A 26,993-nucleotide genomic window follows, 5' to 3' on the forward strand; every position below is an offset into this window, starting at 1 on the left:
ATGTTAAATGGAGTATGGTTCCATAAGTAGAAGGTATTTGGTTCGCAACTGAAATTAAAATCAAAATATGAGAATTGGAATGGATTGGAATCAGGATGACCAAATCTCTTGAAGCATTTTGTTCATGATTGGAATCGGAATTGAATTCAAAATTTTTAGAAGAGACTAGAAAGTCACAGAATCGGAATTGGAATAGAACTCCTTCTAACTAAATGATTAAAATAGGAGCCACCTATTCCTATTGATTTCTATCTACAAAATTGTGTAAATGAAAACATCTATACTAATGCTGCAACCGTAGTGTTAAATCACCATTGAAGCTCCAAAACCACAAAACCAGTACTTCTCAATTTCACTAAGCATCAACTCAGCCAACCTATGGGGTTACACGTGAGTGCATGCGTACAAGGAAAATTCATGTCACTATATCATTATCTGCTCATTCTTCCATTTCAAATAGTAATAAATTCTAAACTTGGATTTTTACAGGTGTTGAGAAAGTCGGCAGCTTTTGCGTTGATCATTGCAAGAAATTCAAGGGACGTCGTATTTCAAATACTAAATTTTGGTTGGAGAGCGGGAGAAGGGGGGATTGTGTTCAGAAGAATGAGGAAAAAAATCAAGGTAAATTTGGTTCAAATACTAAATTTGTACGCTTTGTACCTGAAGCTGTGAAATTTGAACTTGAGTTTCCTTTGCATAGTACCCGATTTCAAAAATCAAGAATTTATGCATAGTCTTGCATAGACGCAGATAGGAAAATTAGTTCAGACATCTGTCCAGATGTCCAACTTAGCAATAGGAAGAAAAAGAGAACATGAGGAATTCACCAATTAGTTCACCACGAATGTGGAAGCCAATGGTAAGTAGGCAGACCAAGCTTACATCGCCAGCCACCCGTATACCGCACCAATCCCTGACTACCATGTCATGGATGAATCAAGCAGTGATCATTAGTCACGACTGTGGTACTCTGCTTAATATATCAATGATATTATGTCATTTTGAATTTATTGCATTGGAAAATATATGGAGTTTAAGCAAATTATATTAGGTGTAGGATTATTAGATAGGTTTTAGTTTGAATCATTATTAATTTTACTATATTGTCAAGGGAGTTGATGATCATAAATTGCTAAGTTTAAAGATAATTCTTTTTCCCTATCACCTAGAAGCTTTTTTCAATAAGAAAACTATTTTTTTTTCATAAATATATTTCCATTACATGATTCTTAAAATTGACATGATGATATCCTCTTACAGTTATTTATATGTTAACTATTCACGTGATGTGGGATTAATTATTTGCTTATCGCATGGCCCTTACATGTCATGGAATCCAATTGTTTAGAGCTTAAAATCAAGAGATTGGCAAGCTTGTTTTGGAATCAGACCGGAAGGTACTAACTAATTTTTTTATGGGTGGCCAACACCTTGTTATATGCAGAGTGTCTTAAATAGTATACCAGAAATTCCAATTCGGTCCAGGAAGGCCTTTTTCCACAAAAAAAAATAAGGGAAATGCCAGAAGGCTTAGCGGAGATAATGGCAAATGCCTACTTCAAGACAAGTTTGGATAGGCTAGCCAAATAGCAGGTTAGTTTTTTCTTTTTTTTGGTAGAAAAATAGCAGATTAGTTGGTTTGCATGCTTGGAGGGTAACTGACAAAGCTGTATTTGGTGCTAGTCTTGCTTCCCTTGGCCAACCGTGTGAGAGTGACTTTTGCTGAGAGGCCATCATGATCAACTTTAGTTCTCCAAAATCTAAATTCCAAGGAAACGGTTCCACTTCATAATTAGTGCTTCAAGTCTTCAATCATGTACTTATCACTGCATTCTTTTTTGATCATGCACTTCATTAAATATATATATTTCTATAGGAAGAACATCATATATTCTTTAAAAAGAATGCTGACATCCACATTTGAAAACCTCCGAGGAATCTCCTTCCCTCCAGTCTATCACTAAATACCATTCACATCATGCTTAATTATAAGACATACATTTATTTATGCATATATATGCATATGTACTTGGGTGGATGTATGTATACATTCAAAAATAATCTTATAAATTGATCTACGATCAAAGTAACGTTATGTAGATGCTTGAGCTGTCTGGTAACGTAAGTTGAGTACAGTATTTACAGATTATTTAAAAAATAACGCATCTGTTTAAAAAAGATTTTAAACATTTATGTGCACAATATTTTTGTATTTTCTATGTGATTATTCATGTACTCTGTCTCTTGTATGATCTATTGTATTAGAATGTTCTCATGAAGTTGAAAAGAGCACTAATGAATGACTTCATGCTACAAAGGGTCAGGAAATTACAGATCAGAGACTTTCTGCTTATCCAGGGGGAAGGAATATGGAGCTCAAGAATGAAACCGTGCTCCCTCCCAAGATTCAGCACCAAAGTTGAGCAAAAATTTTGGATTGCTGGATTCTAGGGGAATAATAGATACTGATCTATGAGCACGTCCAACAAAATTTTTGATCTTGTCCACTTTGGTTCGTCATAGCTGACACCCTTCTTTTCCAGCCACCTAAATCGTCCACCTCTTTTAGCATACCATTATTTTTTGCACTATATTAAAGTCATATTTACACTATTCTACAGAAAACAATGGTTGCAGCATCACAGAGCAAATGAAGATTTTCAAAACATTGAATGACATAAAAGACAGGTCTTGAACATCACAAAGGACAGGTCAATGTGGTCATGATACTATAATATGATGGAATCTAGGATGCAAACTTTCCAGCAAAATATCAGCACAATGTTCAATACGAAACATCTATGCAGAAAGGCCCTAACACCATAAATTTAATAGAAAAGGACCAGATTGACTGGTACTTATCATCCATCTTGAGGAATGATCATGGTAAAACTCTTGCAAATATGACTGTTGATCCCTACCAACCACCTCAAAACCCCAATAGGGGCGTGGAGGCCGAATCTAATATCATGTACTTTATAATTGAGTACAGAAAATCCAGATGATTTTACTTAAAGTAGATCTGAACTCGGTCGATGTCTGAAATCTCTACAGGAGGACATCAGACAAATTGACAGACAAATTGAAATAAATGAAAAGAACCAGGCAATTCTGATTCATAGACTAGGTTCTTTCCATCCATCAGATAAATCCAATGAAGACAAGTTTTAACACTACATAACAAAGTAATGAGTTCAAAATAAAAACAGATATCCTTGTGGTTTGTAAGATCAATCTAACATTCAGGTCCAGCATTCATATTTGATCTGGCATAAAATAATCAAACAATAATGAGCAACAAATAGTACATTAACACCACAACAATATAAGCCTCAATGATGATTGATTTCTTTATTCATTTTGCTAGTAAACCAGCAAGTAGAAAGTGCATTTTAGAGGTAAAAAGACATCTTTTTTTTTATACAAAACATCAGTGATATGAACATAATTACCACTCATAAGGCTGTTTGAGGAAATATATAATCAAAAAAACTTGATATACCATAAAATATCAAAGTGGCAGGAATGCAAGAGATACCATCGTCCTCCAGAATCTCTGCATGAACATTGACAAGAGTATAAACACTTGTAAATTACCACTGATCTTGCAAGCCAAAAGAATAAGATATACTGCAAAACCTAATATGCAGGAAGAGCAAAAGACACACACAATCATAACTCATAATCTCTAAGAGATCACAAATATTCATGTACAATACTCCAGATCCATCTTGAACTGAAGTAGTTAGATGACATCCTGCTAAATGATTGCTCCAACAGATCAATCATTCAGAAGACAATGAGAAAATTAGTGAGTGTGGAAATAACATATAGAAAACACCCTTAGCTGAAAATTTATCTCTCTTAGCCATCTCAGAATTTCCTGCAAGAAAATATTAAATGTCATTTATAATAATCATATGATTCTTACAAGATTAACAAACTTCAGTCACCTCTGTTCATCCTGCAGCATGATGTTTCTTGCTTGGAAGCTATTAGAATGTGTATCACAGTTACAAAAAAATAACCGAGTTGAAGGCAAATAGACACCTAAAACAACAAAAATATCATGAAAGTGAAGGTAAATACACCCCTAAAAAAACACCAAAAAATCATGGTAAAATTTCGACCACCAACTAATATTATAATGAAAGCACCCTCTTAAAAGTTGATTTTGCTGTGACCTGCAAACAGAAATCACCAATTTCTAGAAAACCAAAACAAAAAAGGCAACAGGCAACCTAAAATGCAGAACTGATACGTGGGTTAGGAAGAAATTTGATGAATATCTAAAAGCTAGAACTTATATAAACTTACGGAATTGTCTACCAAAAGAGATGTCTTCAGCAACCAAAAAGTTCCGAGAACCACAAACTTCAAAATCTGAACCATGAAGGATTATTAACAAATTAGAAAACATATTTAATGCTTAAAGCTATCGACAACCATACCAAAAACCAAACCTTGCTGTTTACTTTGGAGCAAGCTAGAGTATTATATCTTAAAAATATCTAGTGGAACCCTGACTTGCCATACCAGAAAATTCTAACGATACAGGGGAATATCTATGTTTCCTTCGTCTGAAGGTGGGAAAAAAGATAATATATAAATAATGTTAAGAATGGCATCAGGTCACATGGAAAATTTTGACGATACCTTCCCATTGGAACACATATGGTAAGAGCTACTGTTGTAAAATGAGAGTAAATGATTAAGGAAAAAAGATTATCCCAAGAGGAGCCACCCATAAAAGAACAAAACTAATACATCAATGACAGTAGCTCGATCAGTGTTCTTCATCCACATATACTTGCATGGACAAAAGTTCTCCGCAAGGATTTGTAGATTGCAAGACTACATTTTCCATCAGCAAAGCAACTTATTCAAGTAGAAAGAAATTCACCAACCAAAAAAGTACAGGACTTAACCATTTCAAACATTTTTAAAAAAATCATCAATTTTCAGCTGCATCACATGTCACGGCAAACTAAAGATGGGCAACCTATATAGAAAAATAGAACTAAAAACAAACTGACTGTTTATAAGGTTTCAAAAAATTATAAGACATCACAAACTCAACAAATCACCAAATAACAAATTGCAAGGGAAGTGAAAGAGCTACCATCATACTCCATAATCACATACTGGAGATAAAGTATAATATGAAATCTTCAAAACTACCATGAATCATACCTTTGAAATGAAAATAATACTTCATAAACCAACTATACTGTAGCATCCAAACTACAAGCAGAACAAAAGATAGACCATCCTCCATAATCTTTGGAGACCACAAAAAACATACATGTAGAAATCCCAGATCGATCTTGACTAAGGACAAGTAGCTCTGCTAAAAAAAAAACTGCTCCAATAGCTCAGTCTCCAGAAAGAGAAGAAAATGAAAATTCAAAAAGTATGAAAATATTCAATAGTAAACCTTTTATCAAGAACATTATCTGTAACTCTTTGGAGAAAAGAATTACTGAACAACATAAAATTCAAATCAAGATGATAGCGAACATGTCTTTGATCCTAAAAGGATATCTACAAAGGCTTGATAAATATTGGACAGCTCTCCTAATACAAAAACAAACCCTGACAATTAGGTTCTCACAACACATGGCAAAATAGAACTGCATTGATCAACTAAAGTATATGATCTTTAAACTGCTACCTGTCAGGTTTTTGAAAGTATATGGCATATCACAGACTTCATATTCTGCCGCACCCCAAACCCCATACTTGGGTAGGTCACGTGATACGGCCGCATATTTCCCTAGAGTGTATACAAGGCCCAATAAATCTGAATCAAAATATTTAATATCGAGAGGAAAACAATTAAGGAAAGCAACACATTGTAATCTTTACAAAAGATTAAAGTTATCCAAATTACATGGTTCAGATACATCCAGTATTAGATATAAGAAATTAATTATTACTATTTCTCACCAAAATGTTCCAACTCAGCACCATTTAGCTAGCTGTTACGGCTTTGAAAAAGAAATGAAAATGATTATATGAGCTAACAACTTAGTAAGGATTTTCTAAACACACACACGAGCATAAAAATGATATCAATTCTTTAATAAATATATCTATTGCAAAAACAATGGTTCCAATCTCAACAATCAATATTTGGGCATATACATATATATATGCCCATATCAATATTGATACCCATAAAATACTGTACCGTCCTATACTATCCGATATGGGGGTGTAGCATACCGTATGGGTACGCCATCTTGGAGCGTACCGACACTACTGTACCATACCGAACCATTTATCGACATTACAGTAGAATTTTATCGATACGAGGTCCAGTACCGAGACGACGAACCTTGACTGATACCAATATATTCATCAAGTTGTAACAATAAATAATTCAAAGGTATACAATGTTCCATCAAACAATAGCTCTGAGAAGCTTATTGTACATAACCTGATCAGCAATTTCATTAAACTAGAATTTCATTTTTGATTGCTATTATTGCTATTAACATAAGTACTAAGCTATTATTATCATTCATTATTTTATCATAATACATTTAATATGGATTAGATCTAATTTCTCACCATTTGGACTGTTCACGGTCACACTCCTTTTTGTGACTGGCCACACTCAAGTACCATGTTTCTGTCCATGGCGAGGCCATACTATAAGTGTACCATGTTTCCGCCCATGGTGATGCCATACTGATATTGTGACTAATCCAGATGCCCCTTTTTTAAATCATTACAAATTATTTTCCATTGTTTCATTATTATCTCATAAATTATTTATTTGTGTTATATGTATATAATTGAGCATACTTTAGGATCATAGAAAATCAAAAGCTTATAATACACATAAATATGCAATGTCCAAATTTCCAGCATGAGATACCAAATATTCATAATCATGCATGTGATTATGATTAGAAATCCTTACCTTTATCAGAAGCAAAACACACCAAATGTGCCAACTTTATTCGTTGAACACCTAGAACACCCGATTAACCCTAAATCAACATTTGGTACTATGAAATCTAAAAATTATCCTCTTTTCCAGTTTCCATAATTATGACCTAATTTTCTGAATTTCCAAGATCTAACTTGTCAACTCTATCCTTGACATAGTAATTAACTTAAGAAAATAATGGACTCAATTTTACCTCAAATTGGTATGTCGGGGAGAGACCTGGTGCCGATCCTCTCCAAACTCGAGTTATTGCCCATATAAATTAAATTAATTCATAAAATAGAAAATTAGGGGAGTGAATAAATTGAAGATTAATCTTTGATTAAGATTAATCATCAGCGTAAGATGAGTTTGGTTCAACCCAATAGATGGATAGGTTTAGAGAAGGACACAAGGATGTAGAGAGAGTAAGAGGAAGATAGTCGAGCGTTTCAATCCATCTTTGAGAAGAAGAGAGAGAGCAAGTAGAGGGCTAACCCTTCTGCCAAGAGAGAAGGCAAACGAGTTGTTCCTCTCTAGGTGAAGCAAAGGATGGCCATGCCATCCTCTATTTGGCAGCACAACAGCAAGAAGGGTTTCAGTGTCATCATAATCTATAATATCTGTAGACCATCAACACACCTATAGAAACTAAATCCATCGCAAATTGAAGAAAAAAAATTCTTAGTAAAAGATTAACATAAAAGATCAGACATTACAACAAATAACTAAAATCTAATATGTGAAGAAAAAAAAAGCCAGAAAAAACACCCTATAAAGAACATCAGTAACCATGGCATGCAATTACATACTGGCACATATTTCAACTATCGAAAGTCCCTGAAGGAGGATCTAATACAATGCAACATAATGATAAAATTAAAATATAGTAGAGAACATGACTTTGGCCATTGATAAAATAACTGACAGACCAGATCCATAAATTATGGTAAGTCTAGCAATCAGGCATCTAGTGATATATAAGCACAGAATGATATCTAACACACTTAATACTTATATAAACATAAATATATGCATAAATGAAAAATAGGGCATTTGTTAAATACACTGTTAACTCTGGGAATGATTTTGATGATCACAAAATATTAAAGCATAAAATTAAACTAATATCTCTTAAGTGTCTTGAAGAATGTTTTTATAGAGAGACAGCACTATTGAAAAGGTTGAAAACTATTGCGGGACCATTTGAACCAAGAAAGATTAAGTTTGGAGTCAAATTATTCGAGAAAAGTCGTTTTGAAGTGGAGTCGACTCCTGATAAAACCGAGCCGACTCAGGCATGAACTAAACATTGGCACAGTGGCTTGACTCAAAGTCGAGGCTCAGAAAAGATCCGAGCGGACTCTCTTAGTCGGATAAAAGGATGTATTTCGGATTTCTGGATCAAGCCGACTCTCACAGACGGACAGAAAGCCAAATTTTTCATACCTGAAGTCGAGCCGACTCGAGTGCTTCTGACAGGCATAACGACTAGTTTTGCATCATGTCCAGTTTCATCCAGAAATTGTTTCAACGGTTATTTTTTGATTTAAATGGTTAAAAATGGCTAGTTTTGACTTCAAATCACTCAGAACTTGGAAGGAATCAAGAAGAGATATAAGAGAAGGAAACAAAAAAAGAAATACTATTCAAATGAGAAAGTCAGCCTTAAGCATTCATTGTTCTTCAAGAGTGTTCAACCACTTCCAATTAATTTTTCTTGACCTTTTCTACGAGGGTGTTGGTGCAAAAATCTGCTTGCGCTGGAGAAGCTGGAGTCGGGGAAGCCGCGGTCGCCGTCGGGACCTGCAAAGGAAGTCTAAACCGGAGGTGGGGTTGCTCCGGCAAGACCCTCCGACGCTCAAGTCAGTTCTCTGCCTCAACAAGAATGGAGTGCTCGAACGAAGAATTTAGCAGAGTTTTGAGATAAGAAATGAGCTTAGAGAATAACGTATCTGGGTCCCCCTTTTATAGACGGAGGAGGCAACGGATTGATGGCGACATTTGTAACCGTCTGGTAGTGGGCCGTCCATGATCAGGAAAATTTATTGCGAAGGGTAGTGGAGTAGACCCGTGGCTATTGCTATGGTCTGCCACGTAGAGCCTGTTGCAAGTGGTGGAGCGGCGTCCGTTGCCGCTAGTTGTCAGGGAGTAGTGGAGTCGCGCAGCACCTGCCGCAGGGAGCGGAGCAGAATCGTGGCCGTTGACACAGTCTGTCAGAGAGTAATGGGTCCGCCGCAGGGAGTGATGGAGTCGCGCGGAATTCGCTACAGGAAGTGGAACAGGATCATGGTTGTTATTGTGACCTGCCAGGGGGCGCGGATCTGTCGGTTGAAGCTCGGCAGCGGTCGGAGTCCGGCCTCTGTAGAGGTCCGGGCGGAGTCCTCCTTGCAGTTGGGGGTCGTGCGTGGAGCCCGGCTTCCGTGGGAGTCCGGGCGGAACCCTCTCGGAGCTGAAGTTGCGGGCGGAACCCGGCTCCCGTAGGAGTCCGGGCGAAGTCTTCCTGCAATCAAGGTTAAAGGCGAAGTCCGGCTCCCGTCGGAGTCCGGACAAGGCTTACCAGCAGTTGTCGTTGAGGACGGAGCCCGACTCCCGTGGGAGTCCGGGCGGAGTCTGCTTGCTGCCGAAATTATTGGCGGAGTCCGGCTCCCGTAGGAGTCCGAACGCAGTCTGTCTTGCAGTCGGAGTTGTTGAGAATGAAGCTCGGCTCCCGTCGGAGTCTGGGCGAAGTTTTCCTGCAGTCAAGGTTAGAGGTGAAGTCCGGCTCCCGTAGGAGTCCGGATGGGGCTTACCAGCAGTTGACGCTGAGGACGGAGCCCGGCTCCCGTGGGAGTCCGGGCGGAGCTGTCCTGTAGTCGATGTCGGCGGCGGAGCCCGGCTCCCGTAGGAGTCCGGGCGGAGTCTGCTTGCGGCTGCAGTTGTTGGCGTCGAGGATGAAGCCCGGCTCCCATAAGAGTCCCATAAGAGTCCGGGCGAAGTCTCCCTGCAATTAAAGTCAGAGGGGAGGTCCGGCTCCCGTAGGAGTCCGGACGAGGCCTACCAGCGGTTGATGCTGAGGACGGAGCCCGGCTCCCATAGGAGTCCGGACGGAGCTGTCCTGTAGTCGATGTCGGCGGCGAAGCCCGACTCCCGTAGGAGTCCGGGCGGAGTCTGCTTGCGGCTGAAGCTGTTGGAGTTCTTGGTGACGGAGCCCGGCTCCCGTAGGAGTCCGGGAGAAGCTGTCGTGTAGTCGATTCCACTGAGGACTTCGGCTGTGGGTATTTTATACCCAACACCAGTCCCCCTACTTCCGAGTTTGAACTTCAAACGAAGTACAGAGAGAGAGATGGGCACAGCCGAAATCGTCCCTTCGAATCCCGCGCACTGTCGCCCCCAGATATTTTAGCATTTAATGTGTGCACGTCAAAGCCCGCTTTCCGGTGAAGGTGACCTGAAGAGTCTTTTCGGAACCCCCGTCGGAACGCGATCCCAAGCGTCGTGCCACGGGAATTTATGAACGGTCAACCCCCGATAGCGATGAGGGGGACATGCGCGACACGTGGCACGCACCAGTTGGCCCAGGAACATCCGCCGTCATAACTGCGCTAGGATCCATCGGCTATTTAAACCCCCTACTCCCCCTTCGTGGCTTCATTCTGCCGATAGGATGGTGCCTTTCTTTTGTCCGAGAGCTTAGCTACTCAGCTACTCCCCTCGCACCAGTCCTTGCCTTCTTCAGCTCTCCAATTCTTCTCCGAGGGTTTCCACGCCATGTCCTCTACCCCGGAAGCCATTCTTGAAGGGATGCTTAGGGCTTGGAGGAAGGAGAGGAGGAGAACGACGGCCGGTGAGAATCTCCGTCGCTTTAAAGGGGGCTCAAGGAAGAATTCCTTCAACAACAGGGGTTTAATAACGGGGGCAGCCGGTGAAGTTATTCTGCCCGAGAATTTCGAAGCAGCAAGGCGGGGTGATACCGGTCAAGAGGGCAGAGCCGTCGTCGCAAGCTATGGCGGGATCCTTGATACCGTCGGGGCCGAGGGACCAGAAGCGGTCGGCGTTGACGGTGGGGCAGTGAAACTTGTTGCGGGGACGGTGGAAGTAGCGCATGCCGACCTTGCCGAAGCATTTTGGGTGGCGGCTGTCGTGGAACATTCGGAGATGGAGCGTATCTCTGGCATCACCGCTGCATCCAAGGTGACTCCGGTTCTTCTTGAAACAGGTCTTCGTCACTGCCGCCGTTGCCCTTACCGCCCCCGGGAATCTATCCCACCCTTTTCCCCCTAGGGTCGGAAATTCGGAGATGGAGCGAAGCGAGGTGGGGCGAGAGCTGATAGGTCCGTTACACGCACTGGAGAACGCGGTTGAGAAGGACAGAGACGAGAAGAGGAGTTTGCAGCTCGGAGCGGCCTTTGGTATACCCCTTCCAAGCCGTGCCCGCGAGGCTTGCGATGATGTATATCTTTTTCTTGACCCACCGGGTCCTGTAACGTATATCTTGTTAAATGAAAAGAAGATTTGGTTACCTTGTCTGCATCTTGCATTGAATAGTTGTCTGTCGAACTTCTTCATTTTCCTTTCCTCTTTCTTCCTTCTTTTCTTCTTTTCTTTTTCACGTCGTCCCAAGGTCATCGATGACCTCTTTTATTCGCGTAGGGTTGTTATTTGCCGAGCTCCTTTTTGACTTTTACGCTGTTCGAAGATACCCAGTTGTTATTCCGTTAACGGCTGCAGGTTCGCTCGGGGCCATTTGGGCCCGGGGTCCTTCCTGGGGCTTGAATTCGGGGATCCGAGCTCCCGTTGCCCTCGTGCGCTGTTTGCTTTCCGATCATCGTTGTTGCGATCCATTGCCTTCCTTTTTTGCTTGGAGTTTTTCTCCGCTGAAGTCGAGGCTAGGTTCGGCCCCCGTGGGAGCCCGAACGGAGAATCCCTCTTGAAGTTGGAGTTGTGGGCGAAGCCCGGCTCTCGTAGGAGTCAGGGTGAAGTCTTCCTGCAATCAAGATTAAAGGCGAAGTCCGGATCCCGTAGGAGTCCGGACAAGGCCTATCGGCAGTTGCTGTTGTCAGCGGAGCCCGGCTCCCGTAGGAGTCCGGGCGGGGTTGTCCTGTAGCTGATGTCGGCGATGGAGTCCGGCTCCCGTAGGAGTCCGGGTGAAGTTTTCCTGGGCGTCGTGGACGGAACCCGGCTCCCGTAGAAGTCCGGGCCTCCCCCTTTATTTGAGCCAGGGCGAGGTTCTCCTTCTGTTCCTGGCTGGGCTGCGAGGGCGCGTTAGGACGCTGTAAGGCCTCTTCCCCCATCCGGTCTAAAAGAACCGGGCTTTTGACTTTGCTCGTGTCAGGATGAGGTTCTCCTCCTGTTCTTGACATGGCTGTGGAGGCGCATATGGGCGTTGTAAGGCCTCTCCCCCCATCCGGTCTAAAAGAACCAGGCCTTCGACTTTGCTCGAGTTAGGGCGAGGTTCTCCTCCTGTCCCTAACAGGGCTGTGGAGGCGCATATGGGCGTTGTAGGGCCTCTCCCCCCATCCGGTCTAAAAGAACCGGACCTTCGACTTTGCTCAAGTTAGGGCGAGGTTCTCCTCCTGTCCCTAACAGGGCTGTGGGGGCACATATGGGCGTTGTAGGGCCTCTCCCCCCATCCGGTCTAAAAGAACCGGGCCTTCGACTTTGCTCAAGTTAGGGTGAGGTTCTCCTCCTGTCCCTAACAGGGCTGTGGGGGCACATATGGGCGTTGTAAGGCCTCTCCCCCCATCCGGTCTAAAAGAACCGGGCCTTCGACTTTGCTCAAGTTAGGGCGAGGTTCTCCTCCTGTCCCTAACAGGGCTGTGGGGGCACATATGGGCGTTGTAAGGCCTCTCCCCCCATCCGGTCTAAAAGAACCGGGCCTTCGACTTTATAAGGTTGCCCTTTTGTTTTTGATACAGTTTGCTCGAATTGTCCCAAGACATATGGGCATGCATTTTTGATTAAAACGAAGTTACTGGTAGTACATCCGTAAGTTTTCTGAGCTCCACGATCGCGGGAGGTCGGCTCCTCCGAGCTCCTTAAGATAATAAGTTTCGGGCCGGACTACTTCTTTGACCTCATAAGGTCCCTCCCAGTTTGGGGCAAGTTTCCCCTGGCCCTGAGGTTGCGAGACAGCAGCTCGTCGGAGCACTAGATCTCCTGCTTTAAATGCTTTGTTCTTGACTCGGGCGTTGTAATATCGAGCAACTTTCTGTCTGTAGACTGCCATCCGAACCTAAGCGATCTCCCGTCTTTCTTCCAGCAGGTCGAGGTTGGCTCTGAGACTTTGTGAATTTTGGTGTTCGTCGAATACCACGACTCGTGCCGACGGGAGTTTAAGCTCGATCGGGATGACGGCTTCCGTACCAAAGGCTAAAGCAAAGGGAGTCTCCCCCGTAGGTAACCTCTGGGTGGTTCGATACGCCCATAGCACATGATAAAGCTCGTCCGCCCAAGTTCCTTTTGCTTTTTCAAGCCTTGTCTTAATCCCCTGCAAAAGGGTTCTGTTAGTTACCTCAGCTTCGCCGTTCGCCTGAGGATGGGCTACCGATGTGAAGTTGTGGGAGATGTTTAGATCTTCACAGAATTCGGCGAATCTGACTCTCGCGAATTGCCGTCCATTATCAGTGATTAAGGTTCTAGGCAAACCGAACCTGCAAACGATCGATTTTCAGACGAAATCCTGCACTTTCGCTTCTGTGATTTTTGCTAGTGGCTCGGCTTCAACCCATTTGGTGAAGTAGTCGATCGCTACAAGGAGGAACTTCCTTTGCCCAGACGCCATGGGAAAGGGGCCAAGAATATCCATCCCCCATTGTGAAAAGGCCATGGAGCACTCAAGGGTGTGAGCTCGGTAGCGGGCTGTCTCTGGATGTTGGCGTATCTCTGGCATCGATCACACTTTTTGACATATTCAATCGAATCATGATGCATTGTTGGCCAGTAGTACCCTTGACGGAGTAGCTTGTGGGATAAAGATCTGGCACCCAAATGGTTTCCGCAAGCTCCCTCGTGTACTTCCCATAAAGCGTAGTCAGCTTCCGAGGGCCGGAGGCACTTTAAGAGGGGCAAGGAGTATGATCTTTTGTACAATTTGCCCTCATAAAGGATGTATCGGGAGGCTTGATTTCGGAGCTTCCGAGCCTCCTTCGCATCCCGAGGAAGAACTCCTCTAAGATAGGTCATCAGCGGGTCGATCCAGCTGGGCTCGTGGTCGATCTCCATTACGGGCCGCGGTTCTTCTGTACTCGGATGTTTTAGAACTTCAAAGAGGACGCCTTTGGGCAATTCGGCCGGAGCTGATGTCGCCAGCTTGGAAAGAAGATCGGCTCTGGTATTCTCCGACCTTGGAATCTGCCTGATGTCGAAACTGCTAAAGGCGAGGGTAAGCTCCTTCACTTTCTCAAGGTACCTGGCCATACTGTCTTCCCGCGCTTCATAACTCCCGCTGACTTGTCCCACCACAAGTTGGGAATCGCTGTGCACCCGGAGTTGACCTATTCCCAGCTCTTTGGCGATCCTTAATCCTGCAATCAAAGCCTCACATTCCGCTCCATTGTTTGTTGCGGGGAACTCGAAACGCAGAGCGTACTCCGCGACGACTCCCTCCGGGCTGACCAAGATCAGGCCTGCACCCGCACCTGCCATGTTGGAAGATCCGTCCACATAGAGGGTCCAAAAGCAATCGGAGGGACTAGCTTCTTCGTTGGGGGAGTTCGGTTGAGACTTCAGGCTGTCAACTCTGCTTTGCTCAGATTCGGCCTCCTCTGGGATGGTGCACTCTACAATGAAATCTGCCAATATTTGGGCCTTTACTGCCGGTCTAGGTCTGTAGTTGATATCGAATTCCGTGAGCTCGATCGCCCATTTTGCCATCCTTCCGGAGGTATCAACTCAATGCAAGACCGCCTTGATCGGTTGATCGGTGAGTAGCGTCACCGTGTGCCCTTGAAAGTAAGGTCGAAGTCTCCGAGCTACAACCAACAAGGCGTAGGTCAGTTTTTCTAATTTAGTATACCTGGTCTCGGCGTCCCTCAACGCGCGGCTAATGTAGTAGACCGGTCGCTGGACTTTCGTTTCTTCTTTGACAAGGACAGCTGCGAGGGCCGTGGGAGAGACTGCCAGGTACAAAAATAGTTCCTCCCCAAGTTCGGGTTTCGCCAGCAGCGGGGGTGAGCTAAGGTAGCCTTTTAATTCTTCGAATGCCTGTTGGCATGCAGAGGTCCAACAGAAGTTCTTCGACTGCTTGAGGGTTTGAAAGAAGGGCAAACATCGTTCGGCCGACCTCGCGACAAAGTGATTAAGAGCCGCTATCCTTCCTGTGAGGCACTGAACCTCCTTGATCGACCTTGGGGCGGTCATCTCTTGGATGGCGCGAATTTTCTCTGGATTGGCCTCAATCCCGCGCCCCGATACCATGAAGCCCAGGAACTTTTCTAAGGTCACCCCAAAAGCGCATTTGGTTGGATTCAGCTTCATTCTATACTTTCGAAGAGCGTCAAAGGTTTCCTCGAGGTCGGCGACATGATTTCTGGAAGACCTGCTTTTTACAAGCATATCGTCCACGTAAACCTCCATGTTTCGGCCGATCTGTTCTTTGAAGATTTTGTTCACCAGTCGTTGGTAGGTTGCGCCCGCGTTCTTGAGGCCGAATGGCATGACCCTGTAGCAGTAAAGGCCGCGATTAGTGATGAAAGCTGTCTTTTCTTCATCTTCCGGTGCCATTCTAATCTGATTATAGCCGGAGAACGCGTCCATAAAAGTGAGGAGCTCATGGCCTGAGGTAGCGTCCACCAGTTGGTCGATCCTGGGAAGGGGGTAGCTGTCCTTTGGACAAGCCTTATTCAGCTTTTTGAAGTCTATACACATCCTCCACTTGCCGTTTGCTTTCTTGACCAAAACAACATTGGAGATCCACTCAGGATAATTGACTTCCTTAATAAATCCGGCCTTGAGAAGCTTATCCACTTCCTCGGCTATCGCCTCCTGCCTCTTCGGGGCATGACTCCGGATTTTTTCTTTTATCGGCCGATGTTTCGGGTCGACTGCTAGATGATGTTCCATGACTTCTGTGTCAATCCCCGGCATATCCGCTGGGACCCACGCGAAAACGTCCGCATTCCTTCGGAGGAAATCAACGAGACGCGTCCGCACCTCCTCCTCCAGGTTGGAGCCAATTAACACCACATGCTCCGTGTTCCCGTCATTCAAAGGGATCGGTATTAGATCTTCGATTGGACCGCCCCTCTCTTCAGCGAGGTCATCGCGAGTATCCAATCCATCGACCGGACAGAGGTCCGTTTGATCGCTTCTTTGCAAGGCGATGCTGTAGCAGTGTCTGGCCAGGGCTTGGTCTCCCCGGACCTCTCCGACCCCCTGGTTGGTGGGGAACTTCAATTTCAAATGGTAGGTTGAAACGACAGCTCTGAGGGCATTGAGGCCGGGTCGGCCAAGGATTGCATTGTAGACTGATGGCGCCTTTACCACCAGAAAATTCACCAGAGCTCTGGACTGCTTTGGATACTGACCCGCGGTCACAGTCAGAGCTATCATTCCCTCCGTCGGAACGGCGTCACCGGTAAACCCTATCAAGGGGGAGCAAATCGATCTCAGATGACCGCTAAGAGTGGACATTCTTGAAAAGACGTCGTAGAACAAAATGTCGGCCGAACTTCCGTTGTCGACAAGAATGCGACGGACGTCGTAATTCGCTATATTCAAGGAAACTACGACCGCGTCGTTATGAGGGAATTGGACTCCCTGGGTGTCATTTTCGGTGAAGGTTATGGGTTCTTCAACCTTTTGCCGCTTGGGGGATGCAGCTGATGCGCTGATTGCCTCCCGCCGGGATTCCCCCGAGATGACGTTGACGGAATCCGGCAAAGATCGGTCATCCGGCCACCCCTTATCGGCGACCATAGCCGGAGGTAGTTGTGCAGAGACCTCGTGAGAAGGCATCAGATGAGGGGAGGATTGGGTGCCGGAAAAGATGGCCGGAAGCGGATCCGTTGAGCGCTCCTTTAAGAACAAGGGTACTGCGAAGGTTCACGTCCTTCCTCTAGCGCCAATCATGTTGGTGCAAAAATCTGCTTGCATCGGAGAAGCTGGAGTCGGGGAAGCCGCGGTCGCCGCCGGGACCTGCAAAGGAAGTCTAAACCGGAGGTGGGGTTGCTCCGGCAAGACCCTCCGACGCTCAAGTCAGTTCTCTGCCTCAACAAGAATGGAGTGCTCGAACGGAGAATTTAGCAGAATTTTGAGATAAGAAATGAGCTTAGAGAATAATGTATCTGGGTCCCTCTTTTATAGACGGAGGAGGCAACGGATTGATGGCGACATTTGTAACCGTCTGGTAGTGGGCCGCCCATGGTCAGGGGAATTTATTGCGAAGGGTAGTGGAGTAGACCCGTGGCTATTGCTATGGTCTGCCACGTAGAGCCTGTTGCAGGTGGTGGAGCGGCGTCCGTTGCCGCTAGTTGTCAGGGAGTAGTGGAGTTGCGCAGCACCTGGCGCAGGGAGCGGAGCAGAATCGTGACCGTTGACACAGTCTGTCAGAGAGTAATAGGTCCGCCGCAGGGAGTGATGGAGTCGCGCGGAATCCGCTACAGGAAGTGGAACAGGATCATGGTTGTTATTGTGACCTGCCAGGGGACGCGGATCTGTCGGTTGAAGCTCGGCAGCGGTCGGAGTCCGGCCTCTGTAGAGGTCCGGGCGGAGTCCTTGCAGTTGGGGGTCGTGGGTGGAGCCCGGCTTCCGTGGGAGTCCGGACGGAACCCTCTCGGAGCTGAAGTTGCGGGCGGAACCCGGCTCCCGTAGGAGTCCGGGCGAAGTCTTCCTGCAATCAAGGTTAAAGGCGAAGTCCGGCTCCCGTCGGAGTCCGGACAAGGCTTACCAGCAGTTGTCGTTAAGGACGGAGCCCGGCTCCCGTGGGAGTCCGGGCGGAGTCTGCTTGCTGCCGAAATTATTGGCGGAGTCCGGCTCCCGTAGGAGTCCGGACGCAGTCTGTCTTGCAGTCGGAGTTGTTGAGAATGAAGCTCGGCTCCCGTCGGGGTCCGGGCGAAGTTTTTCTGCAGTCAAGGTTAGAGGCGAAGTCCGGCTCCCGTAGGAGTCCGGACGGGGCTTACCAGCAGTTGACGCTGAGGACGGAGCCCGGCTCCCGTAGGAGTCCGGGCGGAGTCTGCTTGCGGCTGCAGTTGTTGGCGTCGAGGATGAAGCCCGGCTCCTATAAGAGTCCCATAAGAGTCCGGGCGAAGTCTCCCTGCAATTAAAGTCAGAGGGGAGGTCCGACTCCTGTAGGAGTCCGGACGAGGCCTACCAGCGGTTGATGCTGAGGACGGAGCCCGGCTCCCGTAGGAGTCCGGACGGAGCTGTCCTGTAGTCGATGTCGGCGGCGGAGCCCGGCTCCCGTAGGAGTCCGGGCGGAGTCTGCTTGCGGCTGAAGCTGTTGGAGTTCTTGGTGACGGAGCCCGGCTCCCGTAGGAGTCCGGACGAAGCTGTCGTGTAGTCGATTCCACTGAGGACTTCGGCTGTGGGTATTTTATACCCAACAGAGGGCATTCAAGAAGAAGAGAGAGCATTTAGTGCAAGCATCCAAAATTTCTTTAAGCGAGCTTCAACAACAACAAATCAGCCTACTCAAGGGTTCTTACTTGTAAAAATTTCTGTTTCTAAAATTTTGTAACAAGTTTCAAAAGGACTGAAACTTAAAGGGAGGGTTTAATCCAAACCTTGAATTGGATTGATAGCCTTGGGGTGAGGCTTGCAAAGATTCTAATTGGTTGACCTGAGGAAAACCAATTGGGTTATTTGTGATCCCGGTAAAACAAGTTTGCTGTATTCTGCATGAATATAATGAAATTCCTAAGAGGTCACTTGGAGAGTAGACGTAGGTGTTTGGTGTGTACCGAACTACTATAAAATTTATTGTGTTTGTGTGTGTAACTTTTTACTTTACTTCTAGCATTTGGTTTTTCTTATTCACTACACATACTTGCTTAAAATTTTAACAACCCAATCGCCCCCCTCTTGGATTGTCTAGCTGGGCAACATATACATCTATTGTTTTTTGTCCCTCTAGACACCATCTTAATGTATCCCAACAAAAATCATGAATAATGCGACAAATTCAAAATAAAAGAGCATAATCATTGTCACAAGGTCATAGCTTCAATTGTTCATATCCTTCTACAAGGTCCCTTCAAAATCAAAAAAAATTAAAAAATATATATTAGGCAATCATTCGAAGAATATAGCTTTAATTGCCTCTTTTTTCATCACAGAAGCCCTCACAAGAAAGTACCACAGATCACTATTCCATTCAAAAATCCCTCAAAGGGATACCCTAGCATCATGTATATGCGATCTACATAATTACCCTATACATATGAGAAAATCAGATGATGCTTACAAAGTTGAAGCTCTCTACCTCCTTATAGGTCTTTATAGGTAGAGACTGAACACCACAGGATGTACAGATTGATATAAAAGGACAGAACCAAGAATTTCTTGATCATGGACTTATCTCTATCATCTCAAAATCCATAGAAGATAAATATCCAGCATCACATAACAAGAGTTAAATAAAATATAAAATTAAGAGCTTCATATGAAATAGATGGTATACCATTGCAAGAATAATATCATGCTCTACAATATAATGATCACTTTTCCTTTTTTGTTAAGTGAATCTGCACGTGAAAGCCACATTACAGGAAAAAAAACTATTTTATTAAAAACATATGTTAACTATTATTAAATAAGATATCAAAATATTGAAGCTAAATTTCTCTACAAAAAAAAAATATATATATATATAAACCACCTAAAATAGAATAAGTATGACTATTATCTTTGACTATGCGTGTTAAAACATATGTCCCAGCAAAACTTTTCTAACTAAAAAAGATATATGCTGAAAATAAAAAATCAAAATACAAGAATGGTGAAAATTGAAATAAGATAGAAGACAACATGGATAAATGAAGTATGAAAAGCAGATCAGACATATAACATTCGAAACAGAAAATAAAATATAAAAAAGGTAAAAAGTGAAATCCAAAACAAATATAGACAACAGAATATGTAAAGAGAGAAACATAAAGCAGAATATCAGTAAAAATTTAATTAACAAGAAAAGAAAAATATAGAACAGAATTTGCAACAAAAAACAACTGAATTATAGAAGAACAAAGATTACCAAATATAAGACTTTTAAAAAATATGTATAGAACTGATTTTGTAAAAGTGAATATAAAAAGAGTCAATAATAAACAACATATGTAAATAAGAAAACAATGGAACATAAGAATACAAAACAGGACATACAAGGAAAGAACATAAAATTATTAGTTTATATTATAGATAAAGAAAATACAAAGGAGAAGAAAACTAAAAAAATGAAAACCAAATATATGAAGATAAAAAACAAAAAGAAAATTATAAAGAAATATAGAAATGCATATTCAAATAGATGCATCGATACAAATAAATAAAAAAAGACAAGTTAGCAAATAAAAATTCAGAAAGTGAACTAAGACAACATAAAATATGAAGTTTCATTAGTAAAAGGAACACTGCTAATAAAAACAAATAGAATGAAAAAAAATGATACACAAAAAGAAAAAAAGAAACTGTAAACACATATGCAAAACTGGAAAAACATAAAAACTGACCAAAAACAGGATGACAAAAAATCAAAATAAATTAAAATTATTGAAAATATGAAAATGGATAAGAAAACAGATAATAAAAATGAAAGAAAATAGACTGGAATTGAAGATATAAAATTTAATATGACCAAGCAAATGTAAAGATGGAATATGGACAGAAAACATAAAATAGATATGAAAATATAAAACTGAATTTGAATGAAATAAAATAAACAAAAACTTTAAACAAATATAAAACACATAAAATCCCATAAATAAAATGCATAATGATGCAAATAAAAATGAAAGGAAAATTAAAAACATAGAAAGCAAAATTGAATTGTGGAAGCAGATATAAAGATGGAAATTAAATAATAATCAGAATAGAATAAAAAGAAAATATAAAATTGAATGACAAAAGTTGAATAATCTGGAAGCCCAGACAAACATACAAAACCAAATATATACAAAAAGATTAAAAAACATGTGCAAAGGAATTAAAATAAACTAAAAAACATTTTATCCGATTAAAAATATCAAGAACTTAATATAAAGAGACGAAAAAGTACTAAACAAGAAAATAGAACACTGAACTTATAAAACAGATAGTTCATAAAAAAGAATAACAGAAAAATAAAATATCAATCTGAAATCGTAAATAAATAAAAATTCCCAGCAAATACAATAAAATATTAGAAAAGAATAATAAAATGAATCAAAATAAATTGAGGAACAAAAAGTAAAAAAGAGAATGGAATAGATAATTGAAAGTGATAACACAAACATAAAAATACCGAACTGCATTAAACAGGGTACATGAATAGAAAATAAAAATATTAAAGTATACCATTGAAAAATATACTATTTTTAACAGTAAAATAACATGAAATTCCAAACATATCCCAAAAACCACATTACAGAGTAGATATTAAAAACAAAATAAAATGAAATGAAAATTAAATAACATACAAACAGCTACAAAATTAGAAAATAAAAGCAGAGGAAACAAAAAATAAAAAAAGAAAACTGAATTTGTGAAAGCGAATTTACAAAGGAGCAACACAAACCTATAAAATAAATGATAAAAAGAAGAAATCATAAGACGGTATATTTCTGGGAATAATGGAAGACATAAATCAAGACAACAAAAATACAAATTGTAATCAAACATTAAAAAATGTATGAAACAATAAATGGGAGATCTCGATTCTGATCAGTCAGGTAGGTGGTAGAAGAGTGCCCATTCCAAAGATCTGAATTAGCATTTTCTAAAAGTGCATACCTCTATAAAGATTGATCAACTAACCGGACGAATTAGTCATCACACAAATATGTGCATTCCATGAACCGAGTTGCATGTCATAAGATTATGAGATCATATCCATTAACCACATCATTTGTTCTTAATCAATCACATGGATCACAAATTGAGTTCATTTCTGGAGTAGTTTTTAAGATAAAGTCCCCTTGCTAAAAGCTACCAAGCTACCGGTTGCTTTATGCGCACGCACATGTTTTTTTTCCGAATTTATAATATCTTTCTCCTTTTTGACATTTCAAACCATTGTGCACTAGACATCCTCAATCATAATATTAAATATCAAGACAACATTTATAGTGATGTAAAAGAAGATAGGTACCGCAAGTATGATGGCACAACCTTATAATCAATCAATGTATAAGATATTAGAAACATACTTACCACATGTGACGAACATATGTATAAAGTCCTGCAACATCAAGAACTGCTGGAGCAAATGAAAAGACAGTTTTACATCCTTCAGTTTCATTACATAAAACTGTTACTAATTCAAGAGCAAGGCAACGAAAGATTCCTATAGCTGCAAGTCATAAAATTCTCTACTGAAGCCTAATTTGCCATCTATTTAAACACAGACTACAAGCTTCTTAAAGGAAAATAAGCAGGATATAATAAAGCAACAGATGCAATAAGAGAACACCACTCATCCACAGTCATGCAATTTGACAAAACCACATTCAGAGTTTTGAACTATCCTAAAAGACTTTATGCGTACATCAGACCAAAAAAAATAAAAAACGCAATAAATAACAAACAGAAGTCATGTTCAAAACTCATCCTAATCATCGATCTACCGGGAAGAAAAGATGATCAAAATCCAAAAGTCTTACAAAGAAATAAACATCCTTTCAAGAAAATCAAAACAAATAATACAACAGGCAGATCAATGAAGAAAGTAAACCAGCCTTAAACCCCAAAAGAATATCAGAAAGAGACTACATATCTTTCCAACTAATCCATGTAACCATGTTTATCCACGTCTACTGATGTCAAAATATCACGGTTTCAAAAGTCGAAAATAACTCATCAAAATCTTACAGAATTTTAATAAAAAAATAACACAAAAAAATCAGACAACAGATAAGAATAAACCGACACCGAACTAGAAAAAGAGATACCGAAACCAAACAAGAAATCATGAAACCAAAGTAGAAAATAAGAAACGAATAATCAAGTAACCAGGAACCACATCAAGAATACAGAACCGTCTCTAGAGACCAAATAACAAAAAAAACAAAAAACAAAAAACAAAAACAAAAACAAAAACAAAAAAACCCTAGAGATGAAGAAGCGTCACTAAGATTCAAAAACAAAAAAAATGCAAGAAAACAAGAAAGAAACTAATCAAGAACCACATAAAGAATCCACAGAAAAGGTTAGGAAAGGGGGAACGGATAGCTTGCCTCTTGCCGTCTTTCTCGTCTTCTGGCGTTCGTGGAGGTCGATAGCAGATTGCTTGCCTCTTGCCGTAGTTCTTGTCCTCTGGCGGTGGCAGAGGTCGATAGCAGATGGCTTGCCCTTACCGTCGTTCTCGTCTTCCGGTGGTGGTGGAGATTGATAGCAGATCGCCGGCCCCTTGCTGCCGTTCTTGTCTTCTGAAGGTGGTGGAGGACGATAGCAGATGGCTTGCCCTTACTGTCGTTCTGGTCTTCCGGCGGTGGCGGAGATTGATAGCCGATCGCCGGCCCCTCGCCGTCGTTCGTCTTTTGGAGGTGGCGGAGGACGATAGCAGATGGCTTGCCCTTACCGTCATTCTCGTCTTCGGCGGTGGCGGAGATTGATAGTAGATCGCTGGCACCTCGTCGACGTTCTTGTCTTTTGGAGGTGGCGGAGGACCATAGCAGATGGCTTGCCGCCGTCATTCTCATCTTCCGGCGGTGGCGGAGATTGATAGCAGATCGCTGGCCCTTCGCCGCCGTTCTTGTCTTTTGGAGGTGGCAAAGGACCATAGCAGATGGCTTGCCCTTGCCGTCGTTCTCGTCTTCCGGCGGTGGCGGAGATTGATAGCAGATCGCTGGCCCCTCGCCGCCGTTCTTGTTTTTTGGAGGTGGCTCGCCCCTTGCCGTCGTTCTCATCTGCCGGGGGTGGCGAAGGCCGATAGCATGATCGTGGCTCCAGGGACGCCAAGAAGAGGGCCAGCACCAGGCTCGTTCCCTCTCGCTCGATCGCCGGGAGGGAAGCGATCGAGAGGGCGAGGGAGGGCGAAAAACAAGCGAAAGGGTGCCACGTATAGGCAACGAAACCATCAGCCAGCTGGAGCAGGGCAAGGAAAAATAAATTTTATTAAAATAATACAGACAGCTGTACCAACAAATTGAAAAAAAAAAAAGAGACAGTAATTAACAACCGGTGTAACGTTGTAAAGGCCGTTACAGTCGATTTTGATGTTTCGCCCGGAATTAAATTTTGAGATTCTACATGAAACTCCATATTTGCCTCCAGATGTCACACAATGCATACCAAGTTCATATGGAACGCTCCCTGGAACTTGGCAGGCCAATTTCCCATGGTTCTTTGGAAAAATGAAAAAGTGAACTCAATATGGTTTGTTTGATGCAATTTTTTCTAAAGACTTTCTGACAATTTTTCCTTCTACAGTTTCTTTTATTCGTATTGTTCATTAAATATCTTTTCTCTAGAGTTGCAACCATACGACCAGGAGCAATCTATCAAAAATAATCTTAGTATTTGTTTACATTATGAAATTATTTTTTATCTCTTGATCAACTTATTTTTTATCTCTTGATCAAATCGCATATCATGAAATGCTTAGACCTAACAAAATCATATTAAGCATTAATTTATTGGGTGCATTTAACTTAAATTTTTATTAATTTACCATTTTTCATGGGATTTGACTACCATAAATTATTTTTTTAGTAAAATATACATGTATTTGTCATTGCATATAAGTTCATTAAAACTATATCTAATAGAAAAATGCTAAAAAATCATCCATTATTCATCATCAGTTGGGGATATATAGACAAAATAATTGTAACGGATGTTTATTATATAAAAGAATTGATGTGATGTTTTGTTAAGATCTTGCAATGTTTATTATCCAAACTTTCCAATTACTTTAAAAATTTTATAAAAATGATACTCTATAAAATTATTTTGCTATCTCTGCTATTGGCCAATCTTTCAAAATAATAAATTAGTACAGTGGGTTGAGCTCAAATTTGAAGTCCTGAGCTCCGCCAACTTTTAGAAGCTACAATTAACAAAAAAAACAAATCTGGCAAGTATCCACTTGTCTAACATGTATTTGATTTAGAAATGCATCCGATACAAATTCTAAAACCTAGATGCAAGTTTTTAGGTAACACGGCAATCATATCTATGCAATGATCTTATGAATCTATGGTGAAATAGTTGACAAAACAATATTTTTATTACTTGATAATTAACAGGGAAGAAACATTCCTATTTCCTGAACAAGTCATACAAGTGCACTCTAAATGATGCCTCATATATAACAATTGTCCATTGTTAGAATTTTTTTTCTTTCTTTCTTTCTTTGTTTTTATGTGTGTATTTGCAGTTGGGGTTTGCTATCGGGTTTTTGGAGTGGGGGTTTTTCATGCTCTTCAAATTGCTGAAATTGCCAGAAGCAAAGCTCAATTTAGATGGCTGAAGACAAAACTGAAATCAAGCTTTTTTAACCTTGAGGAAAAACATGCAACCCTTGTATGGTTTCCATCCAATGGGTCATTGCATCTTGCCCCTCAGGTCAAACTTGACAAAAATCAAGAAAATGGGGTAGATGCTCTTCATATGCATGGCTGTGTAACCTAGTCAATCATCCATGGGGTTTTTCACCTTTTTTTCTTTAGACAAGAAAATTGTGAACACATGAATTTTACAAAAACATATTTGTGGTAATGAAAATAAGTCATTTATAATGAAGGCAGGTAACTTTATCCACATAAATTCAGAATGAAAAAACTGATTGGTAATAGTTCCAACATTTCTAAGCTTAGGATTTATCTTATAAAAATGTTGTTTCCCGTCGTGATCTTCTCAAACTAAATCAGACTTGAGAAGAGTTTTAGAAATAATTTTCAGGCAACAATGAGAAATACAGTTTTAGATATAACCTCCAACTAATTTCAGTTCAATTAGTAATATATCAAACCATATACTACAGAATTTCGAATTATCTCCAAACAACTAAAGGGGTTTAAAGAAATGATTATTAGTAGTAAACAATTCTTCTCCGAGGTATTCACCACATTAGCATGTCACCAAACCAGCATTCAATTCTGGATTTAAAATTCTCAGAGTGGGAGGTAACGTTTGCGTTGGGTCCATGGTGGAAAGGGACATGATAGTCTACCAGAATAACAGATGAACTTGAGGATGAAGGGATAGCTGAACAGGGCTGGAGATGAAACCCAATCTGATGCATGTGTTGGAAGAGGACCCAAGATGTTCAACTTCCAAACATGGAAGACAACCATAAAATCGAAAATGAAACACAAAGATTCACGATAAATTGATAGGAGTAGTGCATCAACATTATAATTATCTCACTTTATACTTTCCATACACCCAAACCAAGGGCAATAATTAGCAAGTTGGGTGCAAGGATATCAGATGAACGGTGAGGCCCAGTCCTGTATTGGACCAATAAAAAAAGCACCATATGACGGACCAAGGGCTAGATACAATCCAAGCCATTTACAAAGGGTTCAGGTTGTATCTTTCGTAATATCAACCATTGGATTGCGAAATGGCTGCTTTGAAATCCATATAAGCAGATGCAACGAAGAGTTGGAGTGCTTTGAGATATATGCAGGATGCAATCAAATGGTTGACATCGTGAAAGGAAATGAATCATTCTTTCACACAAAAAATATAATGAGAATGCATTTACAAATTGGATCATATCAAGCTGGGGAGATATATCCGTGGTTGCCAGGTTTTTCAAGGTCTAAGGACCATATAGATGCTTGTAGACTTCATAAAGTTCTGGTTTTAGTATCACACAATGATAATTTATACTCATTATAACTAGTTATTTTAGAAGAATCTAATGAACCATTTGACGCATTGTCACTAATAATATATATGGACTAACGATATTTCTATGCATATTTCA

General features: G+C 41.6%; 1 protein-coding gene across 49 annotated transcripts; it reads right to left on the reverse strand.

Annotated features, from left to right (window-relative positions):
• Positions 1 to 1,566: 1,566 nt before the first annotated feature.
• LOC105045135 (uncharacterized) lies at positions 1,567 to 24,147 on the reverse strand. 49 transcript variants are annotated; one of them, XM_073252442.1, is made up of 6 exons: positions 23,290 to 24,147; positions 22,268 to 22,310; positions 5,678 to 5,779; positions 4,321 to 4,386; positions 3,506 to 3,559; positions 1,567 to 1,763 (listed from the first exon to the last, which is right to left on the reverse strand). In XM_073252442.1, exons 1-6 carry the CDS (start codon positions 24,130 to 24,132, stop codon positions 1,582 to 1,584), a joined length of 1,290 nt encoding a protein of 429 aa, XP_073108543.1. In that variant the 5' UTR covers positions 24,133 to 24,147; the 3' UTR covers positions 1,567 to 1,581. The 49 variants fall into 49 exon arrangements, 43 of the variants coding, with proteins under 43 accessions (XP_073108543.1, XP_073108541.1, XP_073108542.1 ...); XM_073252440.1 differs by having other exon boundaries at positions 5,678 to 5,806; XM_073252441.1 differs by having other exon boundaries at positions 22,268 to 22,313.
• Positions 24,148 to 26,993: the final 2,846 nt, after the last annotated feature.

This window comes from Elaeis guineensis, chromosome 2, assembly GCF_000442705.2.
Source record: "Elaeis guineensis isolate ETL-2024a chromosome 2, EG11, whole genome shotgun sequence".
NCBI lineage: Eukaryota > Viridiplantae > Streptophyta > Magnoliopsida > Arecales > Arecaceae > Elaeis > Elaeis guineensis.

Bases quoted from the DNA above. Each gene is read 5' to 3' on its own strand.
- LOC105045135 (XM_073252439.1), bottom strand. From the start codon at position 24,132: ATGGTTTCGTTGCCTATACGTGGCACCCTTTCGCTTGTTTTTCGCCCT. The intron at 5,807-22,267 runs GTAAGTATGTTT...ATTTTGATTCAG, and splicing joins ACATATGTTCGTCACATGTG to ATTTATTGGGCCTTGTATAC. The intron at 1,764-3,505 runs GTATATCAAGTT...CTTGGAATTTAG, and splicing joins TGCCACTTTGATATTTTATG to ATTTTGGAGAACTAAAGTTG.